At 38.4% G+C, this 19,267-nt stretch overlaps 2 protein-coding genes across 4 annotated transcripts in view; one reads left to right on the forward strand and one right to left on the reverse strand.

Annotated features, from left to right (window-relative positions):
* LOC125383226 overlaps nucleotides 1-19,267 on the forward strand; it is a 98,730-nt gene that overhangs the window by 10,036 nt on the left and 69,427 nt on the right. The window lies entirely within an intron of this gene.
* LOC124146385 (RNA polymerase II-associated protein 3-like) overlaps nucleotides 14,343-19,267 on the reverse strand; it is a 399,479-nt gene continuing 394,554 nt past the window's right edge. For 2 of the 3 annotated variants that reach the window (XM_048401498.1, XM_046516655.2), the window contains 2 exons: nucleotides 17,350-17,444; nucleotides 14,343-14,850 (listed from right to left, as the gene is read on the reverse strand). In XM_048401498.1, the coding sequence (XP_048257455.1) occupies nucleotides 14,759-14,850; nucleotides 17,350-17,444 (187 nt within the window). In that variant the 3' untranslated portion in view covers nucleotides 14,343-14,758. The remainder of the gene's footprint in view (nucleotides 14,851-17,349; nucleotides 17,445-19,267) is intronic. The other variant, XR_006862665.2, reaches the window with a different exon arrangement.

Below are 19,267 nucleotides of genomic sequence, written 5' to 3' on the forward strand. Positions count from 1 at the left end.
TTCATACCTAACAATAGATATAACTGGAGATTTCTGTAGTGAACTATATATTTTGTCTTATCTATCAAATTTGGTACGAGTTTTTCTACGTTAGCTAACCTAGTATTGCCCATCAAGGAGTGTTGATATTCCGACATCCAATCTTTATTAACCATTATTCTTTCGGGAGCTAGTGGATAACTGTTATGATCTTTGTGTAACTCTGTTGGATATTCCAAGTCAACTTCTAGTATGCACCCTTTATCGGAATCTGTGGGAGCGATATCACATCAATATCATTCACATCGATCCACTCAAAACCACCCGTGGGTAAAGGTTGACTCAGAGAGCATCCGTACAAATTGTTAGCGTTGAGATGTAATATGTGTGTGTCAGGTTTACTCAGATCATATCCTTCCACTGATTTATTATTAGCCTTAGAATACCTTTTCGCCGTCATCGATATACCACCTCTTAATCCTTTCTCAACAAACAGGTGCATATCGTAATCGGTGAGTAATTTTAGTTCTACACCGGTCTTCTTCAACAATGCATCCCACGATAGTCCGGGACTGGAATAGTACCATGCCGGATCCAAGCCGTATTGTTTTAAACATGTCTTTCTAAATATCTCGAATATATGGGCGAGTAACAGTACATCTGTTTTTGAGTAGAGATCGTGATAATCACCTAAATTCTTACAACCTAATTGATCCCACACCGTCAGAGCGTGTTCATAATCGACATCGGTTATTTTAGATTCTGTTCAGTTATTATAGAATGATTCAAGGGGTGGTAATTTAGTTTTGTCGAATCTAGACCAATCATCCATATAATCGTAAGGATATACACCTTTTCTCAACAACAAATGCTGTGTTAACCGATCAGTACATTGATTTGTTATTGCGAAATCATCAGGATTGTTCGCATTAGCTAAACTCTCCAGGGAAGATAACAGAAACTGTATGAAGTCTATGAATCTAAGCCCATTACTTTGTTTTGTTCTGACTTTCCCATCCTTGTCCGTATAATGAATAGTTTTAGTCAACAAGAATGATATGTATTTTTCCATATTATTAGGTATGCACGTTAAACCACAGTCGGTCTTTGAGATAGCTTGCATGATGAGATGAGAATCATATCCTCTAAGGTTATGAAACACAACGGGGATGGGTATTGTTTGAGAATTCATTTTTAGCTTCAAGTTACACTTGTTATGCGCAGCTCCCCGATAATTACCCGTGACGTGACAATGATCTCTTACGGAATCCCCATTCAGAGGTTTATTACAAACAAGACAACTCGTTGACTTCTTATAGGCCCTCCAATCATCCCTCGTCATACACATGGGTTTCTTACGCGATAAATTTTCCCTAATTATTCTCTCTTCGTTTTGTAGATATTCTAGGAACTTTTCCACTGCATCGGGTCCTCTGTAAATCACGAGCGGGTTTGTTTTCCCATCATACCTTACAACTATATATCCAAACCCACAAGGAATATGTTCTTGAGTTTTGTACATAAAACTGCTATCAGTATTGTGTTCTGTATTTTCTATAGGTTTGATAAGTGCTTCGAAGTCGGTGTAAATTACATACGGTACAGGCATTTGATTACAATAATGTTCAAATTTTAATATATTTTTCCCCTCTTTAGGCATATCAATCCTGATAGCAGTCTGTCCAACACCTCTGCAGTCTTCTTTATTCGCTTCTAATAGATCTTGTCTGCTGTACCCATGCAGGCATCTTTCGCAGAAAAATTTCTTTTCCTTATGTTTTGTTTGATCACATAATAGTCTGTTTAAACTCTTTATCCACGTATATTGATATTTACCATCTTTTTCGATTAGAACTAAATTGATTCTGGGAATATGTTCCAGAGTGGAGCTTATCCTGTGTACAACAATTCCTTTAGAAGAATTTATAGCTTAATTATTTTGCTTTTCCACCTTATCAATTTGTGAGATTGGTGTAGGTTCATCTATACCATCAAAGTTGAGTCCATCGTTTTGGGGATAGCCAGAAGGCCTATCCTGATTTTTGTCTACGGGGAACAATGCAGATCTTATCGCAATTCTTAAACAGCCATCGCCTTTATTTTTTACATTAACTATAGCTTTTTTCTTCTTATAATACGGGGGAATCTATATAAGATCCACCTTTGAAAGGCATATAATTTGCTATATCTAAATATAAACTATCGATTTTATCCACACCCCAACCCGAACCTCTATTAGTCCAGCATTCTAAAGTTTCTTGTATCCTCTGAATTGATGTATCTAATGATGTGTTTATAGTATCGGATTCAGTTATAAATTCTTGATTGCTCCAGAAATAAGGTTCGGTATATTCAGTGCTATCGCCTGCGTTACTTTTACTCAATGACATTTTAACCGTCAGTTAGTATTTTATACTATCTAAATCATCTAATTCCTCATTAATTTTGCTCGATACAATGGGCTTAACATCATTAACATCCATGTTGGAATTAATATCCATCTTCCAACCTCTTAGATATTTACCAACGACGGTTGTGGGTACAAATTTTAACTCATCAACTGGTTGATTATTTTTATCAACATCATCCGGTTGATTATTATCTAGTAAATCGATCAATTCAGCTTTTCTCATTCGAGAACCTCTCAGCCCACTGTTTTTCATTTGAGCTTTGAGTTCTCTAACAGTCTGGGGTTTGTTGTATTCCAAACCGAGTAAATCGATCAATTCAGCTTTTCTCATTCGAGAATATCCACGTAGACCACGTTGCTTTGCCAAAGCTTTCAGCTCTCTGACAACATAAGTCATTGTGATATATAAATACATGTGAACTAATCTCTAATTGGTTTGAATTCTACCCAATCTATTTATCTCATTTCGGTAAGCCTTTTTCCTCTCATAAATAATTTGAAACCGTTTCTTGTCAGCACCGTGACTCTTACATAAACAGTTACTACCTTTAACTCAAATCCCACATACAGAACACGAATAATTAATATGCCCTTTTCTAATTGCAATGGAATGGATTCCACAAAAATCCGACATACAGCTCTTTCCTCAAATTTGTGATTGGCCCATGCGTATGAATTTACATCTTGATGTGCCTCTCGCCCTAGTGATAAATATACACTTCTGGTATCATTTGTCTAAATGCATGATATCAGCCGAGTCCTGCCCAGCCTAACATAAGCAGTCAGCCAGTCATTGCTATTTATAGCTGAGTAGTCATCACTATTTATAGATTAGCTGTCAGGGTTACTACAGTCCGTTTGACTCCAAATGAAATCGATGAATTGCAAAATAACTCGAAATCCAGAAAAGTGTATGAAACATCAATACGGTACTTGACCATGAATACCCTGTACCCAACAAAATCTGAATTTTGTTTAATTTAAGACCCATGACGGATGAAGTTCTTTAAGAAACTATCATGTAATTTTGTATAGAAATGTGTACATGACACATAGGGGGACAAACCGTGGAAGGAACAGCGGAAGCAAGGTCTGCACGTGCTACACAGTGACCGTGTTCATTCAATGACAAGATGCACTACTCAGCAGATGTTAAACAGTTGATGTTGAATGTGTATGATTTCTTTAGAAGTGAAGCAGAAAGAGCAAACCCTTTTTATGCAATTAATAAATTCTTGAAACGAGCTTCAAAAGCTCTTGGTATGTCCCCTCAGAAACTTAAAAATGTTGTTAGTCGACGAGATACAAATAGTCAGGCCAAGGAGGTAGGGAACATGTCATAACCACGCAAGGTTGATAAATTAGACAGTTTTCAGAGGGATGAAGTCAGACGTGCAATAGTTAAACTGCACTCAGAAAATAAGTACCTGTCCCTAAGAATTTTGAAGAAACACCTTGAAACTGACAAAGATTTACGTGTTACAAAGTACAAACTATGGCAGCTGTTGCATACATTTGGTTACAAATACAAAAAGGTAACTGGAGAAAATAGGGCTGTGTTGTGTGAACGGTCTGACATTGCTCGTCTCGGAAATCATTACCTTCGTACCATCAAGCAGAAACGTGAAGAAGGATATGAGCCTCTCTTCTTAGATGTAACATGGGTAAATGCGTCACACACAGCCAGCAGTCAGTGGGTACCCAGTGGTGACTGTAAGGAGTCTGGTAGAAAGTTACCAATGGGAAAGGGTGAAAGACTCATAGTTCTCCATGCTGGTTCTGCTAGTGAGGGTTTTCTCCCAGACTGTGACCTCGTCTTTAGAGCCAAGGCCAAAGACAACAGGGACTACCACACAGAAATGAACAGCAATGTATTTCTGGAGTGGGTGAAAGATAAGTTAGTCCCTGCTTTGCCTACCAAGTTTCTCATTGTCATGGACAATGCACCGTATCATAGTGTGCAGGATCCAGAAAGCAAGACTCCAACCTCTAATAACCATAAAGGAGACATGGTTACTTGGCTGCAACGGAGGAACATTACCTTTCCTTCTCGAGCGACGAAACCACAGCTCTATGAAATCATCAAAACTATGAAACCTGACCCCGTGTATAAAGTTGACAGTTACATCAAGGGTCAGGGTCACGCTGTCTTACGACTGCCACCTTATCCCTGCGACCTAAATCCAATCGAGTTGGTATGGGGCATCGTCAAGGGTGACGTTGGACGATCGAACACAATGTTCAAATTACGAGACGTTGAACAACTTGTAAAGGAATCCCTTGGTCGGGTAACAGTAGAAACATGGAGGCGTTGTGTGGCCACAGTCGTTGACGAGATTGAGACACGTTGTTGGTCACGAGATGGACTACGGCCAGCAACAGTCCAACCTATAATAGTGGCAGTCGGTTCAAGCACCAGCAGTTCCGACGACGAGATCTATGGCATAAGCGAGTCAGATTGCGACTGAAATTATCATGAGACGGCCCCTCTAACGCTCTGTCATTTCCCCTACCACAGAATGTGCAGTGCATGCATGCTTGCGCTGTGCCTTCCACGGTTTGTCCCCCCTACGTGTCATGTACACATTTCTATACAAAATTACATGATAGTTTCTTAAAGAACTTCATCCGTCATGGGTCTTAAAATAAACAAAATTCAGATTTTGTTGGGTACAGGGTATTCATGGTCAAGTACCGTATTAATGTTTCATACACTTTTCTGGATTTCGAGTTATTTTGCAATTCATGGTTCTCATTTGGAGTCAAACGGACTGTAACAGCGGAACAGCCAGTCAGAGCTATTTATAGATTAGCAGTCAGGGAGACATAGCTGATAAGACTCAGCCTGACAGATCATGGTTTATGCATGGTCATTGTGTAGCTAAAAATAGCAATGACTGATAACCCAAACATTGTAAATACTATCTCGCGTTTTTTCTGAGCCTCTGACGGTGTATAAAACTGACTTATTGTTGGTCTCAGTATTGGGTCAAGTTTCTTTCCATAAACAAGGAAGTATTCCTGCATGGCAGATTCAACATCCTTAATCATTTGATTTGAATGTCCTTGCTTACGCAGTTCATCATTAATAAAATCTAATCTTAATATTCTGCGCCTGGTCCGTTGTGACTGGGCTGTTTCGAGTTGTTCTAATGCTTTATTATGTCGTTTACGCTCATCTTCAACTTATTTAGTGTTTGATTCCCTCATACTAGAAAATAAATAATTACTCCCCGAAAAAGCTAGAGCATTAACAATAGCTCAACTGACCATCATCGCAATTGTTGCCATATTTATATGAATATAAAATGTTCAATAACATAACATATTCAAATGTTTAATTACTTAATTATGTCTTCTGGGATAAGCCCTTGTTTGATGAGCATATCTTTTGTTGCCATTGCTAATCCAATATCAAGAACCATCATACCAATATCATAACCATTAAAATCTAGCTTGGGTGGTGTGGCTTTAGTGATCATTTAAGCCATACGAGCGTAGCCAATGAAACGTTGCGTTTACCAACATTTTACCGTCTGTAACTGGAGTAGTCATTATAACATTATATGAGGGCTTACCTCTAATTGAACTTCTTGTTGTGTAATTGGGGGTGACGTTTTCTCTTCTCCGGTCTTATAAAACAACCAAACCACCGCTATAGCAACAACTCCTAGTGCATAGGGAGCCCAAGTTTTAATCGGACGACTATGTTCAATATTTGAATTATGTATTAGTTTTGCCTTCCTCGCTAGTGCACCCTTCCTCCCAGCTGCGATTTTCAAAGGATTCTTCGTCAATCTTGCTTGTGATCTCACAATCGCTGGTATTTCCTTGTTCACTTGTTGTGATTTCACAATCGGGGTTATTTCCTTGTTCACTTGTTGTGATTGTGTTTCCACAATCTGTGGTGTCACTTGAGTCTCCATTATTAGTAAGTGGCCACTTATGTTTAAATTGACAATACCTAGCCGTTATTAAAGCGGTGGTTACGGGAGCTAAGAACATTCCGTATCTATGATAAAACTCGTACTGCGCTAATAGTGTGTTCAATGAATGGGTCTTTCTCGAGAGATTCGCATAAATACATGCGATGTTCTGCTGGGATAGGAAGAAACGTACTAGCTACGACTGTATATAGTTGTAACATAGCCGAACCTATTGTTTTAGTCATGGTAGCTCCAAGTCTAGACTCGTAATGCGTGTACAGTTTTTTAATTTCTTCATCGGTCATGTTATCAATTTTTTCAGTGTTATAATTTTCCCCAAAATATTGGGAACATTTTCCACCGGCTACCAAAGCAGCGAGTCTTTCTATCTAAAGATTTATCTGTAACTACTTCTGCATGTTGATCAGGTTCTTTGAGCATTTGTTCGATGAGTTCGTCACATTCCATAATGTAATACCTAAGGAGATATTTAAGTCTAACATAATGGAATATGGCATATCCAATACAGCCTGAAATAATAAACTGTTGCAAAAGAATGAGGATTTCAAACAACATTATTACATTATAATAACCGCTAATGTTCAATTTATCGTACTTTTGCTATTTTTGCTATATTTTTACCATATTTGCTATATTTTTGCTCAGCAGTTGCTATTTTTGCTAGATTTTTGCTTAGCAGTTGCTATTTTTGCTCAGCAGTTGCTACATTTGCTAAGCAATTGCATAAGCAGCTGGTTGATCAGTTTTTAATACGAGTTTACAGTACTTCGTTTCCGCTAACAGTTTTCTGACTTTATCTCGTTTGAGCTTGGTATAAATAACATCATTTTCGTAGACATTCCTCAAATGAACTCGGTCTTTGCAATGAAACAGGGCTACCCGTTTGGTGTGCTCTCTGAGATCTTTCAGGACAGAGTTGTATTTTTGAGTACCGTATATGACCGCGGATAAGCCGACCCCGTAGATAAGCCGAGGTGTTAATTTGACCATTGAAATACGAAAGAAAATGATATGACCCGCAGATAAGCCGAATCAGGAATTGAAAGACAAAAAACACTGCGAAGTCGGACTGCAAGACATGTGCCGGTACTCGCAGATATTCAAAAATATAAGATGAAAAACGTTGTAATTATATTGAAAAAGTCATTATTATTTCTAATAAAGATTTAACAAACCAGTCATCCACTTTCATAATGTGGGAAGCTGTTTCTCGTGGTTTTTTTTAATCTCATAATGATCGTTATAGTTGCCATCAACAACCATGCGCCATTTTGTGAATCGGTGTATATAGAATTCTGAACCCGTGAGAAAATATATCAGCTGGAGCGAAAACTCGCAGTTTGAATTCAGCATCGTAAGCATGGCGTTTTCGTTTAAAACTCATGATGAAAATGTCAGTCAGTAAAAATATACCAACTTTTATAACCCCCTTTACACCACTTTTGTATGTTAATCCAATTGAATTAAATAAACTATCATACTATGAACACATTGAATGACCATCACTTACTCACAGGCTTTTCCAGTTTATTAAACTAATCTCTCGAAAACAAAGGAATTAAGCCCCTACTCCCAACACGATCGCTAAGCACCCACAACTTGAAAATGTTTGTGTAAACAACATGACAATAGCAATCGGCCCGTTATTATCAATGCTGATTTCCTTGTGTACCGTGTTGCTTTAAACAACAGGAAGCAATCACAGTGGTCACCGTTTGTGACGTCACAGGAAACAGCTGATCACATGTTTTTGCAAATGGCGAACGGAATAACTCGCCAATACAGTTGTTTATTTGCCCCATTCAATAAAGGTAGACACTTGTTCACTATCAATTTATGAACTTTGCAAAACATACGTAATAGCTATTGGCGATTTTATCTGGGGATTATATATTATAGCTGTGAATTACGTATATTGTTACATGTAAAGATTGTGGAGTTGACGAAGAACGATAAACTTTGAACATTCAATTGAAAACTTATTATCGGAAGTAGTAACATGCATAACATTTTTTTAATAATGACAACATTGGTGTATAATAATAACTTTATTGATAATTTATAACAATAATGGCTCTAGTTGTGGCAACTTCCAAACTTTCGGGAAGTTGTAATCTATCGGACCGTCATTCAGGCGATGTTTCTGACAGATCACGATCTGAAAAATACTATCATGAAAGTGTATCCCGTGGATAAGCCGACCCCTTTCTACAGAATCTTTTTTCTGGTCCTCAAAATTCGGCTTATACGCGGTCATATACGGTAAGTACCCAAACGCTATGCTGAGTATGCCGTCCGGAGAATGCTAAATATGAAAGCATAGCTTTCTTTTTGGTAAGTTCTTTACTCGCACTGCAGTCGTCTATTATGAAAAGGGTTGATTCTCCTTTGTATTTTTCATGACATACTCGTAAACAGTCTTGTAAACGATCGCCCGGATCAACTCTGTGTACCCTGGGATCATTCATTACCCAATCTCTCGATAGGTATGTTTTATTAACGCTTATAGTCGGGCACAGAATAATAATATGGGCGAAAACATCCCGATAATGACTTTGTAAAATATCTAGAATAAAAGCTGTTTTTACGCAACCCGTTTGCCTGCAGATGATAGCGCAGTGCGGTTCTTTGGGTTACAGATTATTAATGGATTGCTTGCACGAATCGTCCATTCTGTATATTAAGTTGCATGTCCATAATCACGTACAAATATATGTTCGATTTACCAGCCGCTTCCTGGTGCTTAGTTATCTGTATAGTAACACCCTCGCTAGCATTTTCTATTCTCCGCTCACTGCCCTTTAGTTGGTCATCGTCTGTTGTTCGCATGTCGAGCCATAGTGCATACTTCGTGGTAAGGAATTCAGCCATCGATACATCCCCGAGAAACGATCTTTCACAACCGTGTTAACTTCTGGGCTTCGTTTTATAGAAGGGAGTTTTTTAAATCTCATCCAACTGTTGATATGCTCGCATGCCTTGACTATATAGTTGATTAGGCACGCCCTTGATAGTCAATTCTACTTTCGTAATCTTGGGGTTGTTGAACTTCTCGGTATCTCTTGCAATTGCTTCAGAGGTGTCCTCGAACAACATTAAAATACCCTTCAACGATCTTGCTGGGACATTTAGATTGATATTCCACGTTGTATCTCTTTTGTTCCTGGTGATCTTTCGGTGTCGAAGCACGCGATCGTACAAAATGGCTAAACTTCCGGTATACTGGTTACGAATTTGTCTGGCTTATTCAGGATCTGTTATCATATCATACTCCAGTGAGATATTTTCAATAGAATAGCTACTAGGATCTTCAGTAGCTTTGATTACTCTGCTGTAGTCATTTAAAGTGAGTTTGTATTCTAACCTATCGCCTAGGGATGTTTGATAGAAGGGCATGTGACTTTCTAGTAATTCAAAGTCTAGCGGAATATAGAATCGGTTAACTAATGCATCAGCAACAGTCTTATCTCCTACGAGGGTATTATCACCACTATCAGCACCTACACACAGTCTCAATGTGTTCTGATTACAAATACCTTGGTATTGTAAGTTTTCCCGTTCTTTAGCCGTTCTCCAGAGATCCATGTAACAGAAATATACATTGCTGTAGTCAATACTCAAAACTTCATTACTGCTAATTTTAATCACGATTTTCTTAACAATCACACGACCTATGTTCTGAACAAGCTCTCTGCTAGCATCGGTAGAATTCAAACTAATAGTAAATGATAGTCGTGCAGTTCCCAGAACTAACACACTGTGCGCCGAGATTAGGAAAGCGAACCAGAAGTGTTTGATTCTGATCAATGGTATTGGGTTATTAGTTATAGTTAAAGATTGACAAATTGCTTTGACCCCTAATGGTACGTTGTGGGTTTAACTTGCGTCCGTATTGCGAAGACATTGTTTATATTGAAATCATGTAACCTTATTTTTAAGATAAAAATGGATGATATTAATCTAGATAACATAACTGATACTAGTACAATCGAAGAGGGTACTGATGAAACCAGCTTTACGAATCTTAACAATGAACCTTTGAAATCAGCTGTTAATGATTATTACGATGCCTTAAAAGAAATAGGTCGTGACTATTCAAAGTTTATGATAGATAGTAAAGGAATATTGCGAATGAGTGGCTCTCCGGATATTGATCTTATGAATTCTCGTACTCGTAAGCCCCTAGCCTTGTCTACGATAGCCAGTAAACATGGCATCAACTTTGTTCGTAATGAAAAGGTTCTTCAGACTGTGCGTACTGAACTCGGTAAGATAGATAATTTGGAAGAAAGCTCGAAGCGGGCCTCAGATGGACTCGGAGAAATCTTGGATACCTACTACGATAATTACACGTTACAAGTACCATCCTCGGAGTTCAGTATTAGGGAATTACGAGGCTTTGACAAGGCAATGCAAACAATGCAGGGAGAACTTATCAATAATATAGCCAGGCTATCCGAACTCGACAAGCACATAGCTCATGAGAAAACAAAACTTGAACAGGCGGGGGATGAATTCAGTAGACGCCGCGTTGCAGAAAGATTGCGTAACTTAGAAGACGAAAGATCGGCCCGTCTCAAAGCTGCTTCAAGTAATAGAAAGGCACTTCATTCACAAATCAGTCGAATTCGAGAAACTATCGATCAAGTCCTCAACCATGATACTACACTGGCGGATAAAATTAAAACATTGTTCAGAGAACAGGGGATAATCATTGCCAGTATTTTAACCGCATTGGGATTTATTATATCGACTTTGACTTTCGCATTAGCCGGTGGTGGTGGTACAGGAGGTGGCACACCGCCTAGTGATAGGGCTGGTGTAAAAGAGTGGATAAAAAAGCATTTAAAAGCATTAGGAGAAGCACTGGGAAAGCTTGCTGGGAAAGCCGCGTCTGCACTTCCCGGTATAATAGGGAGTATTGTTTCCTGGCTCTTGAATTTATTAGCAAAGACCACCACTTGGCTTAGTCAAAACTTGTGGGCACTGATCGTAGCAATTGCTGGGCTGTTGTACGTATCCGCTCAAGACCATAATCCAAATCAGTTCATTAAGAACTATTTATCCAAATCATGAGTAAACCAGCCGCGACTCCACCTACTATAAGCGCTGTTTTTTCATCGATATGTTGTTGATTTTTAGCTTCAATATGTGGTCACACTTGTGGTTGTGCATTAGTAGGAGCATCAGTAGATATCTGTGGCTTGACTATTCCCGTTTCGCCTGTGTTTGTTTGCGTTAATAATTCGGTGTTAATATCTGAATTTATACCGTATTTTCTTGAGTATAGTGCGCACCCATGTATAATGCGCACCCCCCTCTAGCGGGTTCAATATTTTGGAAAAAAAAGAAATTTGAATATTATGCGCAGAAATTTTTTACACCGTACCCTTTCAGCGAAGTCCGGCAAACGAACGGGCGCTGAGAAACTTCGTCAGTCCAAATTCGAAATTTGAGATAAAAAATCACCAGACATGTTTATTTACCGTTTAAATAGTATTTATTCTTCTGCTAGGCATTGTTTTATATTTAGGGATTAAGATTACCTTGCGTATTTTCTCGTAAACTAAGCTGGAAACAGCAATCAGCTGTACACACGTTTTCTTGGAATCGACCGGTGATTCGGTCAAGACACACCCAAAGATATAACTTTATAAGATTTTTAATGCAAGGATCGGCAACAATTGTATCTGAAACTATTTTATTTATCAGGAATAATATATTCCATTATTTTCATAATTATATGCAACCTTTAATAAACATATTTAAAATAATAATAACCCTAAGCGAAGCAGCTGATCGCTATTCCCGGGTATTATTTTTTACATGGAACATGTCTGACCAGTCACCGTCAAGGCTCACGCGCACATGATCACGTGATCGCGAGAATTTCATGTTGACATAGAATCGTCAAACAAAAACAAATATGACTTTTAACGAGTCAAAGTATGTCATTTATGATATATGTATCCATTCTCTGTCAACTAAAGTTTGTTTCAAGGCGTCAATAGCGGTATTCTGACCGTGGTTGCTGTTAATAACGGTGAGTTGTGCGATCTTCCGATCGCTTCACACACGATTTCGCCGAAATTAATAAAAACAATATTATAAGGAATTTTGAATAAAATCAATGACATAAGTTACAAACATAAGTTCAGATATACAAAGAACACTTTTTATAGCCAGACAGTGTAATTACATAATTATTTTGCGTACTTCAGTATGGATTTGTTGACATGGTATTCCCGGTGTTTTGTGCTCACGGTAATGTCTTTCGTTGGGGGAAAAAAACATCCAAACTCATAATTCGTGTATAATGCGCACCCCCTTCTGCAATGCTGTGTTTTTTCGAAAAAAAGTGCGCACTATACTCAAGAAAATACGGTACCTGTTTTTTGTTGATCAGTAGCAATAACAATTTTATTATTATAACCGATCACTTGACCAATCTTAAGTTCCATATTACTCGGAGACATGTATAGTCCCAGCGCATTAACGTAGTCTACTTTGGATTGGGCGTACTGGAATGCATCTTGGTAACAATTTTTATAGAAGATGGTATGTCAACGGGTGAATTAATAGCATCCTCTACGTTTGCAATAAACTGTTTTTGCGCATCGAGCGCCGTCCCAGAACCAATTATTCCCGTTCGTGTTTGCAATTGTGCACCAAGAATTGCCCATACATAGGTTCTTATTGATTCATTAACTCTTACAACTCCTTGGTTAGTAAAATTATTTTCTGTTTTATCATTAAGAAATTCATTCCAAGCATTTCCAGGTGGTTGCTCAACCTTTAGGACGGTGAAAGCACCACCACCCTTAAAGTTCATACGATCGTCTCTCCTTGTTACTTGGAAGAGCAAAGCTCGGAAGAAGCCGACCTCTTTTCAGTAAATCATTGCTGACTTCTTTAACAGAGTGTGCACCAGCGTACGGAATACCTAGACCATGGTTAACTCCACTCAGACGCCAATCTTTACTCATAAAAACATTAAATTCCTGACAAATACGTTCGAATGCCCACCTATTGTACGGATTATTTGAGGAATTCCATGCTCGATCCTGCGGTAATGGGGCACTAATTTCTTTAAGTATACGTCTGATCTGATAGTACACATGAAATGATAAAACAGACTTATTTAATTCAAATCCTGGGGCATAAATAGATACACCACATCCTGTTGTTGCACACCATATGGCAAAGTTTAACTGGTTCTGCCAAAATTGCATTGGATTGTGGAACCAATCGTGCACCATTTTATCGCTAGTTGCAGTGACCCTGTATTTTTCAAAGACATCAGGGAATTCAACAAAAAAATTAGCTACAGAGGCACTTACCGGTACTAAAATCGACTGATTAGTAATGTAAGTTGATTTCATATTTAAGTTATGATATAGTATCTTTGTATATTTAATATATATGTTACACTCCCGGGACTAACAAATGGTCAGTCTACTCAACTGCTTCATACTATCAAAAACTCGACTGGACAACTTGAAGTCGCCCTATGCGATGTAACGTATTACCCGTGGTGGACCAACATAAATGCTGCGAGAAATAATAATTGGTTTTTAATAGGTAACTTTGGTATTGATCACACTTGCATTGTTATACCTAATGGGTATTACAGCGTATGTTCACTCAATGATGAAATTTCTAAGCCTAATGGAATTGGTCTCACACAAAAAGGGTTGAATGGGATGCTGAATTAAGCGCTGGAGAAGAGAATTTACTTCTTGTCGAGATCTTAGCAGAAACACTTGGATTTGATGGCAGAACGGGAACAATACCATCCAACGATATAGTGCATGGAGTTAAATTACCCGATTTAGTTCCCTATAAATAGTTGTGCATCCATCTTGATCAGATCAGTACAACGGATAATATTCAACTCGAAAGTCCTTCAACTCTGCTTAGAGCTATTCCAGTCAAAGATGTGAAATTCAATAGCCGTAGAACGGAATCTTTCTCATCATTGCAATATAAAAAATTAAAGCGGGGTATAATTTCAGATCTCTGTATTAGATTTAAAACATCAACCTGTACATATAGGATACTTGAGTGTAACACTCCATATTATAAATAATGGTTGATTCATTAGGTCCTGGAACGCCATAACCTTAGACAATGTAAAACAATTGCGCTTTCCGATCTTGAGAAGGATTCACATCTGGTAATTATGGAAGACTGTAAAAGCTGTTTAGGGATATCTCTTTAATGTCATAGGATTATTCTGAACAGATATTCATCATTTTTAGAACTATCCATGCTTATATCAAGAAACTGCTGAAAAAATATCTTCCTAATTCTTCCTACATACAACATTGAATTACATACATTACAAGAGACACTGAAACTTAATAGATGCAAGCTCTAATATTCACAGTCTTCACAAAAACTTGTCTGCAGGAGTAGGTTGTCACAACACTCTATACTTCTTGGCTAAATTATTGATGTCTTCCTCTCTGGACGATGATGTCTGCTTTAAGTGAGCAATCAGGTTTGATACAACTGAAAAGAACACAAGGATTTGCTCACAAAAACGTCTCACATGATTAAAAATAGAAGGGGATAGAGTATAGTCTATGACCTAATGGGCCTCTTGCCATGGTCTGATTTTGGGCAATGAACTTTTGAAGAACCCACAGAGTGATCCTACTCAAATGTGGTGCATGAATGAGAAGTTGGTGGCATGGAGCTGCGACACTCTCTCCTGCCACCAATATAGCGGAAATTCTGCTACCATGGAAATAGTCCATTAGAGGCCAAGCAGGAATGTGCAAGCGAACATCCCCTCACAACTCACTGATAGGGTGTCAACATGGAGAGCCTGCAGGTCTGGTACTGGACTGATAAAAACAGGGAGCTTGTGGTTGAGACACATCACAAACAAGTCGATATGGGGAATGTCTCACATCAAGTGATCCACTTGAAAACTTGGGGATGAAAAGACCACTCTGTCGACATGGTCTTGTTCCTCCAGGATAAACAATCGACCAACATGTTCAGTTTCCGGGAATGTGATGTGCTTCCAGTCAGCAGCTGATCGAGTGCCATCAATGTATAGTCTCCTTAAACAAATGTGACTTTGCTCATCAAAATGAGTATGCTACTGCTGTGGTGAAGTACCGACGACCAAACACAACCTGACTGCCCAGGTCATATTGCATGGTAAATCACTAGCATCTCCAGACAGTTGATGTGAAGTGTTTCTCTATATCTGTCCATGTCCTCTGGATTGAAGCATCAGCCATAATCCTGTATCAAGAACATCATATTTCGTTCGTTTGTTGTTTAACGCCGCACTCAGCAATATTCCAGCTATATGATGGTGGTCTGTAAATAATCAAGTCTGGATCAGACAATCAAGTGATAAATATTATGAGCATCGATCCATGCAATTGAGATCGATGACATGCATCAACCAAGTCAATGCGCCGGACCAACAGATCCCATTAGTCGCACCTTTTAGGACAAGCATGGGTTGCTGAAGACCTATACTACCCCGAAGTCTTCACGGGTCGAACGGAGGAGTAGTTGCACAGTATGTGGGAAGAACTGCCATACAATCCCAACCATATATTAGACATTCCATAATGTTTGTTTGTTCAGTTTTACAAAATTTTAATCGAGGACTGTGTCAACATATTTTTTAAGTGTAGTTTTAAGTCGCCAGGTTGAAATGAGTGCCATAAAGCTTGTGAAAGCTTTGCATCCTGAAAATCTGAGCTGTCTGACCAGACCAATGTCCAGTGAGCAGTTGAGATTTCTGACGGACTCCTAGAAAGTCTTTGTTGAGGAGCTTAAGGTTGATGATCATACATATCTCTGATGTGCACTAGGTATATTAAGAATATAAACCTCTGCTGGTATCCGAGTTGGCTCGTGCACGAATGGCTTCCTTCTCTAGTAACGTCTCAATGGCAATGTCTGCAGACGCCAACTTGGTCCCTGTAGGTCTGGATACAAGTCACGGAGGCTCGTCCCTGTCCACAGGCTCACATGAAGAATGAACAATGAAAACCACCTTGACTTGGAAGGAATGAGCATGATAACGAACACAAGGTTCTTGCCGGTCTTTGGGTTTCATGGATGAAAGAGTCGACCCTTTGACGCTTTGTTGATACGTCCCTTGACATAGTTTGTTGTAAGGCAGATATATCACCCTTGATTGCTCACAATGTGTGCGTGCGTGCTGACTCCGGGCCTATCAGTCCTTGTTTTAGCCCCTTAATGCCGAGCGCCAGATAGGGTATAACAACAAGTACCAGTCAAGACCAAAGGCTTCAAGGACATAACACATCCAGTGTTTCCCTCCATACCTAGCTGATTTCCTAGGAACAACTTAGCTTAGACATATTTCAGTGAGGTTAATTAGGTGAATAAATATGTATCCCATTAAATAGTTACTCAGAGGATGATTACCCTATGATAATAAAATCAGTCTATGTCCTCTTATAAAATTCTATATTCCAAACAATTAAAAAAAAATCAGAGATGAAGGTATATGTATATTTGAAGGCCAATGCATTAAAGCCCTCATGAATTATAAGGGATGGAGGTCACCACCTCAGGTTAGGTTGATACATTATATGTCAAGTTTCATGCTTTCATCCACTGTTATGACTTTAAACTTGAGGGAATAGAATACTTGAGCTGACCATAACACACATCTCAAGTACTCAAGCTGAAATTGAGATAATGAAGACACCTTGTACACAGATCATGTGACAGTATCCAAGATGGCTGTGCCAAGGTCAAGAAAAATGTTTATGTTTGCCTTTTCCCTCTGTAATTAAGTACAAAATCATATGCAAAGTTTTTTTGGGGGCCTAGCACATATGTAAAAATGTAAGTTTTTGTATAGGGTGGGGTTAGTTGAAATATACCACTGGTATTAGAAGAAAACATGGTAAAACAAATTCATGTCATAATTATGTCATGTTCATGACAAGTCATTATTTCAGACATTACTTCTTGAATTACAGTATGTTACATATAGGAACTCACGTTGTTTCTCCCTCTCTGACAAAAACAATGCTGTCATTTCAAATCTCTTAACTCTGGTGAGACTCACAAGATGTTCTTCAAAGCTGTCACCTGCACTGAAAAGAAACTTTACATTACTTTGAATCAATGGTTGGTTGTTTTTTTGTTTAACGCCGCACTCAGCATTATTCCAGCTATATGACGGCGGTCTGTAAATAATCGAGTCTGGACCAGACAATCCAGTGATTGATATCATGAGCATCGATCCACACAATTGGTCACGCAAAGTCAGTGAGCCTGACCTTTTTACGGCAAGCATGGGTTGCTGAAGACCTATTCTACCCCGGAATCTTCACGGGTCTCTGAATCAATGAAATGTTTTACATTTATAACTTTTACAGCCCAAATCTTAAAGACATCACAGCTCAAGGCTTGATCGTGTCCACATTGAAACAGCCAAAATCTTAATGATATCATAGCTCAAAGCTTGATCTTGTCCAATGGGATTACCATAATGATTGTACTGTCACTGTTGAAAAGAAAGGTGTTTGTACTACATGAAAAAACAGAAGCAAACCCATCCCCAGCGAAAATATGAGTCAAGAACTTTAACATAATCAGGTGACACCTGACTGCATCAAAGAGTTTCTGTTCCTGTAGTGAAATTGTTCCTTTGCACTATTTTTCTTGGGGCTAATCATATCCCAAAGTTTTTATGAGGAAAATGTTTCCATGATACATTTACACTGGCAATATTTGTTCGAGATGGAACTAAATCAACGTGGAACTCATCATCGCTGACAACTGAACCAGTATATATCTATATTCATCTTTGACCCCTAATGTTGTCTTATGCAGTACAACTTAGCTGTATGCCTCTTGTTCCTTCCATTTTAATGGCATCACTCCCAGTTTGGAAAATCCCATGTCAAAAGCAGTACTTAGAAAATTTGAAACAAAAAATCCTGTGCCTCTATCAACCTCAAAAACAAAGACATTAGCACTAAAGACAGCAGTTTCGGTTACATCTAATGCCAGAAAACCTAAAACCAGAAGTCATCTGCCTCAAGCTACCTCAATCAGGAAGTAATATCCACTTTTTAGTTTAATGACTTTGACCCTCAATTTCAGCCACATTTTTCATTTTCTGTTGAAAGTACATCAATGCATCAAAGAAGCAAAACTATTTAAAGAGGGACCAATAATCTACTCAATACCTCAATGTTACATGGACTTCTCCATACTAAATAAGGAAGCAGATAAGATAGCCCTAACTGGGAGATTATCAGGTGGAAAATAACTGTTTTGTTAAGAAAGGTTCTTGTTCAATACATGAATACATCAGATGTTTTATATTCCACAGTGTATATTCACCCTGAGAATTCAACATGGTATATACTGGATTAGAAAGTAAATGTGGTATTTCCTTTTTTCAAGAAGATGTTCTTCATATACTGTTGGATTTACAAGGTGACGTCATACCCTTTTTCAGTGGAGATTACTATTTGCTTGATCATTTTTGTATAAGGCGATATTCATGTGACACTACTGTTAATAATTTCGGCAAATGTTTGCTGTATTTGTGCTCAGTACTTAAGATTCACATAATGAATTGGAGATGTGGCTCTGACTCAGATGTTGGTGATTTTACATAAGTAAGTCATAATGGGACTAGTGTCATTGATTATGTTATATGTTCGCCACTACTTTTTTTGATTACTGTACTGACTTTACTATTACATCAAGAGCTGAATCATCACATATACCTGTCACTGTCAGTCTACAATCAACAGATGTCACATTTCCTAGAAATTTAGGTGACACACCTAGTAATACAGGTGATTGTTTCAAGTTTGTGTGTGGGATTATGATAAGAACGAGCAATTTCAAGATGCTTTTTACTATGATTGTTTACAAGAATTACTTCACAGATCAATGG

Source organism: Haliotis rufescens, unplaced genomic scaffold, assembly GCF_023055435.1.
Source record: "Haliotis rufescens isolate VD_foot unplaced genomic scaffold, xgHalRufe1.0.p SCAF_22, whole genome shotgun sequence".
Lineage (NCBI taxonomy): Eukaryota > Metazoa > Mollusca > Gastropoda > Lepetellida > Haliotidae > Haliotis > Haliotis rufescens.